Raw genomic sequence first — 11,823 nt, 5'->3', positions numbered from 1 at the left:
AATGAACATGCTGTCTCTAAATCCTGTGTTCAGGTGCAGCCATCCCTGTAGGCATCGACGTGCAGGTGGAAAGCATTGACAGCATCTCTGAAGTCAACATGGTACGTGTGCGTGTGTGTGTGTGTGTGTGTGTGTGTGTGTGTGTGTGAGTGAGAGTGTGTGTGTGCGTGCGTGCGTGCACGCATTCATCGTTGTTTTAATACGTTATGCTTTGATGTATAGTACCAGCTGGGTAGAGGCCCATCCAGCCTGCTCTGTATCAGTCATGAGGTCTTGTCAATCATAACAGACGGACATATGGTGAAGGAGCACTATTCGAACACGGGTTTGATGAGGTCAGTGTCATGATCTTCATATATACAGTATGGAGATCCAGGCAGGTGATGATGCTCAGCTCCATATATGGAGAGACACACACACAATTAAAAATTAAACTTGTCCCAATGTCTGACATCATAGACCACATGAGGCGTTCCAAGAAGATATGGACTTAATATTGATGACATCAGGGATCTCCATATATGGGCATACAAGGGACAAGTACGGAGGTTTAGCACTTGGACAAGGACTGACAGATACAGAGATATTTATTTGCAAGTGTGACTCGTGTCTCGGCAACCACACTTGCAATTTCCAATTGCATCTTTCTAGTTATATATCATTGTCCGGCAGAGACCAGCTACAGTAACTCAATCAGGCTATTGAATTATGCTATTGAACAGTTAAAAGAACAAGATGATGCGCACATCCTTTCCAAGTGCTGGTGCTGGGCTCAGGTTGACATGAGATTAAAGAATGGAGGTCCGCACACAGCTCAATGCTCCACCTGATGAAGGCCAGCTGATGGCCGAAACGTCGTCTAACTTTATGTTTTAAATAAACACTGTGGAGCATTGAGCTGTGTGCGGACCTCCATTCTTTAATCTTATGCTATTGAACACCCTTCATGTTGTGTTGGTTAAAAAAGATATTGAATCAATGAAAAGCTTAAAAAGCGCTTCGGCCAAAACCTAACTCCACTTGAGCTGGATGTTTTTCCATTTCCTGAAAAATGTACATTTTGGATTTAGCTAGTTCTGGCCCGACTTAGAGATGTAATATTGTTGCTGTTAGGCGGAAACTTCTTATCTCCATATCTCCAACTTTTTGTAGTTTTTTGTAAATGAACTTCCTACATGATCATACTAATAGCTTCACACAAAAGCATCAAAAGTTGCAGATCTGCAATCTTGAAACGCGGCGCGAAACGACGCGTTTTGAGCTTGTAGATCTGCTACTTTTGCTGTTGAACCGTAATCCTGAAAAGTAACAGTGTTGGACATATTAGGTTTCCACCAGACAGACACGATACGATGCATACTGGCTCATTTGGCTCAGTTGAAACTATATGGAATATGATGTCCCTTTTTGATGTGGCGGGACACGCAGGACTTCACCATGACCCTGTACCTGCGTCACTACTGGAAGGACGAGCGCCTGGCGTTCCCGTCCCGCACCAACCAGAGCCGGACGTTCGACGCCCGCCTGGTGAAGAAGATCTGGGTCCCCGACGTCTTCTTCGTCCACTCCAAGCGCTCCTTCATCCACGACACCACCATGGAGAACATCATGCTCCGCGTCTACCCCGACGGAAACATCCTCTACAGCGTCAGGTAATTAACACTGCTGTTTTGACCACAGATTTTGATTTACTTTTAGCCTTGGTCTTTTGAATCAAATTACATTTAGTTTTAGTCATATTTCAGTTGAGAGAGAGAGAGAGAGAGAGAGAGAGAGAGAGAGAGAGAGAGAGAGAGAGAGAGAGAGAGAGAGAGAGAGAGAGAGAGAGAGACGGACACAGAGCGAGAGAGAGGAGAAAGGAGCAGAAAACAAAAGGCAGCAGTAAAAAGTGTTACCTAGGATACATTAAATGTCTGCCATGTAGGTCATTGAACGAGTTACACAGAATACGGACAATAATGTGTGTGTGTGTGTGTGTGTGTGTAATCATACTGAAGAGATTGTATTGTGCTCCTGTAGGATCACTGTGACGGCTCTCTGTGCAATGGACTTCAGCAGCTTTCCACTGGACACACAGAACTGCTCCCTGGAACTAGAGAGCTGTAAGACGTGCACACACACGCTCACCTTCAGACGCACACGCACACGCACACATGCACGCACGCACGCACACACACACACACACACACACACACACACACACACACACACACACACACACACACACACACACACACACACACACACACACACACACACACACACACACACAAGCATGTACACACATGCACGCGCACACAAGAGTTACATGTGTTGCACAGATTGTTGTACATGTGGAGACGAATGCTGTGCTTTTAAAGAGGGTGAGTGGTCATACGCGGGCTGAGAAAATAGAAAATAGCTTAAAAAATAACTTGATTTCTTTTAGTATTAATGATACCATGTAGGCCTACCTCTGTACTTTCTTCCTCACTTTTTCTCTTCTCTCTAAATTGCCCATGACTGCTTTGAACTTTTCAGAGACACTTTTCAAAACTGTTCTGAACTTTTAAGAGGCTTTCAGATGCTTTTAGAAATAGAATGTCTATAAATAAAACACCTCACTTTCCCTTTTCTTTCTAAACCTACCCCCTTGATGAGCACATAGTACAGCAATAAGCCACTAGAGGTCGCCTTTACCTTGTATTTCATAATGGCTGAGTGGTTTAGTGAGGCATGAGGCCCTCAGTCACTCGCCATCCTACGCTGGTTGGTGCTTAGGACAGTGGTTCTCAAACTTGTGTGACCCAGGGCACCCCTGTAAATAACTTTTTGATCCACGGTGACGGCGACCCTGAATCTTATGTCATATTACACTACGTAAATATATCTTTCCCTCTAAGATACAATGGGTGCGTTTATATGCACTGATGTATTCCACAAAATGCTCATATAAATGTTTAGGAATGGCCATTCCGGTCTGACCCGAATGAATTTTCATTCTGGTCTGAAGAGGTGGTTTATGCCGTTTCAATCGGGATACATTTGTCATATAAACGCTCCATTCGGAATTAACTGCTGTCTGAACTGCCCCCCCCCCCCCCCTTCTCCGACCTGAAGTAGGCCTACTTTGCACATGCCCAAAGTTCTATTCCGAATGAATCCTTTGGTCATGTAAACGACAGTGGAATGAGGGATGCTTGTATTCAGGTCCCATGTAAACGTTTGGGTATGAAGCTCTATTCGGAATAAGTTCATTCTGAATGGCATTCTGAATGTGCATATAAACGCACCCTGTGACACAGAGGAATATCCCTTTCCTTCAGAAAAGACTAAAAGTTACTTTATACACGTTTAACCCATTTAGGCCTAGAATTATTGAATGCTTTAACCAGTGAAAAATAGCAGATATACAAGCTCGCAGCGTGGCACCGAGTGCCACGCTGCGAGCTTGTAGATCTGCTATTTTTGAAGAAGTCGTGAAAATGTGTGCAAATCTTTGAATATATGTATTTTCAAAGCGAACGTTTGTAACTCAAATTTTGCTCCTGGGTGGTCCCTGGAACTAGATATTTTGAAATGGGGGTCCGTGGCCAAATAAATATCATTTTGGCGGTCCTTCACATGAAAAGGTTTGAGCACCACTGACATAGTAGTCTCTCAAATAGTAGTCTCTCAAATAAATATCATTTTGGCGGTCCTTCACATGAAAAGGTTTGAGCACCACTGACATAGTAGTCTCTCAAGAACAGACTAACTGAGCTCCAGTTAAGTGAAAAGGACCTTTTCTTTGACGATGGCTGGCCAGATTGCTGACATAGAAACATAGGCACTCGGTGCCGCGCTGTGAGCTTGTATATCTGCTATTTTTTTAAATTTAAAGCATAACATATTACGTCATAATGTGTTCAGGCCTAAATGGGTTTAACCACTTGATCCCCAGCATCCCTATTCTGGGGGGAACGTTAACCAAAATAGACGATCTACAAGTGACGTGTTGTGAGCTTGTAGATCTGATATTTTTGGTGAAGACAATTGGGGAAGATGGAAAAATAAACTCATGAAGTATACAGAACATTGCAACTCAGGTCTGTTTTACTAAGCATAGAGAGTCTATGTGGTTAAACTGAAGTGATATTGATGAATTTACCAAATCCAAATATTATCAAAGTATTCTGAGACACCCCTGGACTGACGTCACGGCACCCGCTTTGACAAAGCCTTGCTTAGAAGTCCCGCAACGACCGGGCCTTGCAAAGAAAACAAGCGCTCCCCTTCCCTGGTTCAGCTACTGATACGCTGGATCACTGTAGAGACAAATAACACACCTGCTGTGACTGATATAAGCAAGCTTATATCAGGGCCCTGGGTAAAAGGGTTCACTGCGGGCCCCCCATGAATGCTCTTCATAGGGGGAGGTGGTTTAACCCATTTAGACTGGGAACGCATAACTACGCATTATTAACTCTTTGAATATTTAAAATCCTTCTAAAGTTTAAAAAAAAAAAAAAATCTTTTTCTATGTCAGTGGTGCTCGAACTTTTTCATTTGAAGGACCCCCAAAATGATATGTATTTGGCCACGGACCCCCATCTCAAAATATTTACTTCCAGGGACCCCCCCCCCAGAAGCAAAATTTTAGTTACAAAATGTTTGCTTAAAAAAAATACATCTATTCAAAGATTTTGCACACGTTTTCACGACTGGATATAAGCTGATCTAAGGAGTAGATTATAGTGTGTTTTATCATGTTGCCATCCAATCAGAATCAGGGATTAATTTGGGACTATTGTTTTAGAAAGGACATTATCCACACAGTTGAGTGTGTGTGCATGTGAATTATACAGCAGTGTTATTTTTTTATTTAGTTTTTTTAGTCATAGTCTTTTGAATAAAGTTTTTGTCATATATTAGTCAACTGAAATGTTTTAGTTTTAGTCTAGTTAAGAATTTAGTGAGCTTGTAGATCTGCTATTTTCAGAGCGCAACCAAACATAAAATGACTTGTCTTTTAGTTCTACAGGATCTCTTCTCCTCTAGTCCCTCCCTAACATTTTAGTCTTGTATTTATTCGTTGACGGAATATATTTAAAATATGAAATAAATATATTTAGTCATAGTCTTAGTCATCATAGTTTTGTTTTTAATTTGTTTCTCTCTCAATTTAATTCAATTCAATTCAAATGTACTTGATTGGCATGACAAGCATTCTTATACTACCAAAGCATTACAGTATGATACAAAATGATGCATATAATGAAAATGTTCACGATCAGAATAAATAATAATAAAAAAAGAAAACATAAGCTAAATGACATCTCTATTAACTGTGTTCAACACTTAAAATGTTCACCTGTTGTCCCTCATTTTGTGGCTACATACTTTGCTGCGAACCTTGAACATTCAGCTTTCTCACCTAATAAGTAGAGGATTGCCTGGATAGAGTCAAACTGTACAAACTCTTTGTATTTGCCATTTTTGTGAAATGAGTAGTAGTCTTCTCTTATGTGTTTGTTTGTATCTCTCTCTCTCTCTCTCTCTCTCTCTCTCTCTCTCTCTCTCTCTCTCTCTCTGTGTTAGATGCGTATAATGAGAACGACCTGATGCTGTACTGGAAGAATGGGAACGACTCCCTGAGGACCGATGAGATTGTTCTGTCTCAGTTCTTTATTGAACAGTTCCACCCTTCCAATGGCCTGGCCTTCTACAGCAGCACCGGTGTGTGTGTGTGTGTGTGTGTGTGTGTGTGTGTGTGTGTGTGTGTGTGTGTGTGTGTGTTGTATGTGTGCGTGTGTGTGTGTGTGTGTGTGTGTGTGTGTGTGTGTGTGTGTGTGTGTGTGTGTGTGTGTGTGTGTGCGCGCGCGCGCATGCGTGTGTGCGCGCGCGCGCATGCGTGTGTGTGTGTGTGTGTGTGTGTGTGTGTGTGTGTGTGCGCGCGTGTGTGAAAGAGAGTTTGTGTCTGCGTTGCTTTCATCACCTAGACAAAAGATGTTCGGCAATGTTAGGCTACTCGAAGACTAAAATCTCTCTCTCTTTCTGTATCTCCCCCATCTCTCTGCTTCTCCCTCCTCCCTCTCCCACTTCTCTCTCCCTCTGTCTCTCTCTCTCCTTCTGTCTCTCTCTCTCTTCCCCTTCTCTCTTTCTCTCCCTCTGTCTCTCTCTCTGTCTCTCCCCCATCTCTCTCTCTCCCTCTCAGGCTGGTACAACAGGCTGTACATCAACTTCATCCTGCGCAGGCACATCTTCTTCTTCATGCTCCAGACCTACTTCCCCACCATGCTGATGGTGGTCCTCTCCTGGGTGTCCTTCTGGATCGACAGGAGGGCCGTCCCCGCACGCGTCTCTCTGGGTAACGCATGCGCCATACCGTGCTCCCTAACCCCCACCCTTTCGCTCCCAAAGTGGAGATCATAACAACTGATTAATACTAATAATCTTTATTGTCTCCGAAGGGAAATTTGTCTTCACAAGTCTGTTCAAACATAAAACAACACATAACCATATACTGTAACACAACACAAACATATCACAGACAGATCATCTGGTCTGCACTATGCACAGAAAACCCTCTTAGCGACGGGATGAGGCAGATTATTTCGCTAAACCGAACCGTGTGCCACTTCAAGGTTCTGTATCTTCGCCCAGATAGAATGAGGTGGAAGTAGCGGTACAGAGGATGATCAGTGTCATTTGTTATTGAGAGTGCTAAGCGTGTGATTACCTTATTGTTCATATCAGCAAGTGTGGGAAGTCTGATGATCTTGGAAGCAATATGGGCAATACTGTAAAGTTTATTTCTGTTTGGCATGGACAGTATAGTGAGAAACATGCTGAGCAATACAACAGAATAGGTTGAATAATGCTTTTGTATAGTAATAACAGAAAATGGGGGTCAACAGATAGTGATCTTAATTTACGGATTACATGGAGTCTTTGCAGAACATGTTTATGGATAGATGTTAATGTGTTGATCAAACCTAAGTTAATTGTCCAAAGTGAGCCCAAGATATGTGAAGCTGTCAACCTGTTCTACTGTTTTACCATGAATGAGGAGTGGGTTGAGACCAGTGTGGGTTGTTTGATTATGCTGTTGCACATGGGCCTCTGTTGTTTAGCCCAGTGGTTCTCAAACATGTTCGTGTCAAGGTCCCCCAAGCTTATGTATTTGGCCAGGGACCCCCCATCTGAAAATAGTTTGTGCTAGGGACCTCCAGAAGAGAATTTCTTTCTAAATAGCAAACATAAGCTTGCAGCTTTTCGTCTGTGAGCTTTTCCACAGTCACACCTGTAGAACTGAGCATGGCTGTGAGGTAAACATGTATGTCTACACCGCCCCCTACAGGTATCACAACAGTACTGACCATGTCAACCATCATCACTGGAGTGTCCTCTTCCATGCCTCAGGTAAAGTTTGTGTGTGTGTGTGTGTGTGTGTGTGTGTGTGTGTGTGTGTGTGTGTGTGTGTGTGTGTGTGTGTGTGTGTGTGTGTGTGTGTGTGTGTGTGTGTGTGTGTGTGTGTGTGTGTGTCAGTGGTGTAAAGTAACTAAGTACATTTACTTAAGTACTGTACTTAAGTACAGTTTTGAGGTATTTGTACTTTACTTTTTCTATTTCCAATTTCCAAAACTTTTATTCCACTACATCTCGGATCCAAATATTGTACTTTTACTCCACTACATTTATTTGAACACTTGTTACTAGTTACTTTAGAGAATATGAATTATGACATTCTAAAACTTGCATTAACCACTTAACTATTTTATCCTAAGGAGGCTATTTGAAAATAACCGATCTACAAACGCGCAACGCGTCGACGCGTTGTGAGCTTGTAGATCTGCTATTTTCAAACACGTTCGATTGGTATCCTCCTCACTCAGGTATCCTATGTGAAAGCAGTGGACATCTACCTGTGGACCAGCTTCCTCTTTGTCTTCCTGTCCGTCATAGAGTACGCTGCTGTGAACTACTGCACCACGGTGGAGGAGATGAGGAAGATGAAGAGAGGGAAGGTTTGTACAGCAGGCAGCACAACTTAAGATGCATACACACTGCCCTCTACTGGCCAATGTAGAATACACAAAAACATACATACTTGAAACTGGAACAATAACTTTATCCACGAGTTTCCAGCGTCCCATGAAGGCCTTGAGTGGACTAATATCTGACTCATGGATCGCCGCGGTTGTATTTTTTCTTCTCCATGAGAAAGACATGACATTGAAGGGCAGTGAACGGGAGTTGCCGCGTGCACAAAGTGCAATAGGAAAGATACGTTTTGATTGATTGATTGAAGAATTTATTAGAAGATTGCAATAGAAAAAAGTACAGTTTCATGACAGTACAAATCACTGGTACAAGGTCAACTAAAAGGAGATCCTAGAAAGCCGAGGCTTATTTCCACAGGAACCACACTTTAAGTATCTCATATAACATTGAAAGACAGACGGATAGTACTTTATCTAGGATAATATCAGTTTCAAAAGCATAACATCAAATACAAAGGCAGAAAAAAGAATAATAAAAAGGGGGGGGGGGGCATGGGGGCTTAGTCTATTTACAAGTCACGGGTAGCAGCTGTTTGAAGGTGACTTTTCATACCAATTTTGAAGGAGGCTAGGGATTTGCTCTCCTTTAGGGCTTGAGGAAGGGCGTTCCACATGTTGATGGTGTAGCAGGAGAACGAGTTAGAGCCTTGTTTAGTGTTAAATCTACGTTGATGATGATTAGTGGAGCTGCCTCTGGTGTTGTGGTCGTGAACATCCTTGACCTTTAAGAAGTAGTTTGTCAGGTACATGGGAATCTTGGAGGTGTAGTGTATCTTGTACACCAGGCCCATTGCAAGATGCTGTACTCTGTCAGCTACTTTGAGCCATCCCACGCTTTCGTGGTGATGATCGGTAAGGTGGGTCAGAGGAGGGAGACCAAGCACAACCCTAATTAGTTTGTTTTGGGCTGTTTGAAGCTTTAACTTTAAGGCGGCTGGGGCGTCGCGATACCAGACAAGGACTCCGTAATCAATGAGGGGCCCAATAAGAGCTCCTCCTAGTGTCTTTCGGGATTTAGTATTGATCAGCGGGGCAACCCTTTGCAAGAAGCGAATTCGTTGGTTGACTTTATTGATAACTTTGGTGGTCATTTTTTCACTGGATAGGTTAGCCTCCAGGATGCAACCCAGGTAGCAGATGTAGTTTTTTCTTTCTATCACAGTGTCACCTACTTTAATTGTGAAGTTCTCAACTAGGCTAAGTTTCTGACTAGATCCAAAGAGGATACATTCAGTTTTGCCTAGGTGAATTGAGAGTCTGTTGTCATTGAGCCAGGTGCAGATCTTGTTAAGTTCACAGTTAAGGGCCTTTTCAACCTGCAATAAGTCTCTGCCGGAGACTAGGAGAGCCGAGTCATCCGCGAACAGAAACAGATTGCAGTCACAAGCAGATGACATGTCGTTTACGTATATTAAGAACAACAGTGGTCCTAGTATACTCCCTTGAGGTACTCCACAGTTTACTGGGAGGGGGGGGGACAGGATTCCGTTGACTTCCACCATCTGTTCCCTCCCCACCAAGTAAGAGTGCATCCATCTCACTGCTGTGCTATCAAGACCAATAGCTTTGAGTTTTTCGATCAGAATAGAATGATCGACGGTGTCAAATGCCTTCTGGAGGTCCAGCATGACCATGCCGCAATATTTGCCATCGTGAATTTCACGTTTGATGTAATCATTCAAATAGATGAGGCATGTATCTGTGGAATGGGACTCTCTGAAGCCAGACTGGAACTCGTAGATCAGTTTATTCTCTTCAAGATATTTAGCCACCTGTTCATAGACAATTTTTTCCATTACCTTAGAGATGGAACTAAGGATTGAGATTGGCCTGTAGTTGCCAGGGTCAAGTTTACTGCCTTTTTTGTGCAGGGGGGTTACCTTAGCTAATTTGAAGTCCTGGGGGACATAACCCTGCTTGATAGATAGATTAATAATATGGGTAATGATTGGGGCAATGGTGGCAGCTGAGTCTATGAGAAATTTGGGGGCGATTTTATCATGGCCAGCGGCCTTGAATTGAGGTAGGGTGCGAAGTTTTTTAAACACTTCATCAGTTGTCACCGTGGTGAGTTTAAAATTGTATTTGCATACCCCAAGGTTCCTGTAGAATTTCAAGATGTGCCTAACACCAAACAGCCCAGATGGAGTGGGCAGTTTATTGACCAGATTTTTGGCCATGGAGGTGAAATAGATGTTGAGATTTTTGGCTACATCGAGACTGTCAGTGAGGAGGGTTATGGGAGTTTGGATGGATATATTGCTGGCTATGGATGTGAGTTTAGCACCACAGCCTAGCTGGGTTTTAAATAGCTTCCATAGATCTCGTGGTTTGTGGATGTTTTCCTCAACTTTCTCATCCAAGTAGTTTTTTTTGGCAGAAAGGATTAAGGAGGTTGTCCGATTTCTCAGTTTATTAGCCTCTAAACTGACTATTTCTAATTTGGCTTCAAGGTGTTTATTGGGGCAGTTAATCTACGAAACTATGGCGGTCTTATATACATTTATACGTGAATTAATTTTCTCCATTGACTTTATTTAAAAATAAACTTTTCACAGATATGAATGCGACAAAAAACTAAAAAATATTATTGAACTCTACTTTCCATGGCATGAGTAGGCCTAATCAATAGAAAAAAAGTCATTTTGGGGGTGAACTACTCCTTTAATATTGATGACATCAGGGATCTCCATGTATGGGCATGAAAGGGACATGGACTTACACAGAGATCTTCATATATATTAAAATATTAGTGAATTTATTTTCCCCATTGACTTGAAAGGGGGCCACGACCACACTTGCATCTTTCTAGTTTGTATTCATCCGTTTCATTTCCCCTCCCCAGCTCCCGTCCAGCTACAACGCCAGCCAGGCCATGGCCTTCGACGGCTGCTTCCACGACGACGACATGGAGCTCACGCCCTTTCCTCGGCTGGTCTCGTCCACACTGACCAACGCGGCGAACGCCCACCGGAGGCCCACCCAGACCTCGGACACGGCGCCCGCGGTGGAGGGAACCCGCCTCCGCCGGCAGCGGTCGATCCGCGAAAACGTGGACCGGATCCTCAGCAACAGCTCCATGATTGACTCCTACTCCCGCCTGGCCTTCCCTCTCTCCTACCTGCTCTTCAACACCATCTACTGGAGCATGTACGCTTGAACCAGCGGTCTTCAAAGTGGGGTTGTCGGGGAGGGAGGGGGACCCCCAGGCGTCCTTGAGGGGGTCCCCCAGGTAAATAACTGATAGTTTAGAAACCAAATGAACACTTACTGGTCTGTTACTTACTGCCTGTAACTCTGAGATAGTACGTAACACTGAGAGCATTACAATTGGAACCAAAAGGACCTGTACGGGTCCATTTGGTTCCAATTGCAATGTTCTCAGAGTTATGGATGGCGGTCTGTGGCCTAATAATGCATACCAAACTGGAGGTCCTTGAATTGTAAAAGGTTTAATAAGGATCCCTGGCTAATAAGCCTTATATGCTAACTTTAAGCCTATTTTTTATATATAAATATTCCATTTATCAGCCACTATATTGTGCTGGGGTGTTTCCTTGCAGAAAGACATCCCTCTGGCTGTATTTTGGTTCTGTTCCACTGTTTATGTTGACATTCATCCCTTGCAGGGACAGAAACGTCTTTGAGGGGAAGAGGGAGCTTGATGATTTGGGCCATACAAGGGCCAAACAAGTTCTGTCTGTGCTCGTTAGTGATCTCTAATCATTGGGTGCGTTTATATGCACAGATGTATTCCACTTATATTCGGAATGACTGCTCATTCAGAATAGAAATGCTC

At 43.2% G+C, this 11,823-nt stretch overlaps 1 protein-coding gene across 1 annotated transcript in view; it reads left to right on the top strand.

The window, feature by feature from the left end:
* LOC308307014 (gamma-aminobutyric acid receptor subunit rho-3-like) overlaps window positions 1-11,184 on the top strand; it is a gene marked incomplete at its 3' end in the record, with an annotated part of 42,858 nt that extends 31,674 nt beyond the window's left edge. Inside the window, exons 3-10 of the mRNA XM_080752099.1 lie at window positions 34-101; window positions 1,429-1,652; window positions 2,020-2,102; window positions 5,560-5,697; window positions 6,176-6,328; window positions 7,322-7,383; window positions 7,857-7,988; window positions 10,870-11,184. Coding sequence (XP_080608225.1) covers window positions 34-101; window positions 1,429-1,652; window positions 2,020-2,102; window positions 5,560-5,697; window positions 6,176-6,328; window positions 7,322-7,383; window positions 7,857-7,988; window positions 10,870-11,184 — 1,175 coding nt within the window. The remainder of the gene's footprint in view (window positions 1-33; window positions 102-1,428; window positions 1,653-2,019; window positions 2,103-5,559; window positions 5,698-6,175; window positions 6,329-7,321; window positions 7,384-7,856; window positions 7,989-10,869) is intronic.
* Window positions 11,185-11,823: the final 639 nt, after the last annotated feature.

Source organism: Nannobrachium achirus (genome assembly GCF_963921795.1).
Source record: "Nannobrachium achirus genome assembly, chromosome: 21".
Taxonomy (NCBI): Eukaryota; Metazoa; Chordata; class Actinopteri; order Myctophiformes; family Myctophidae; genus Nannobrachium; species Nannobrachium achirus.
Note: the sequence above shows the minus strand (reverse complement) of the source record. Positions and strands in the feature narration are given on the sequence as shown.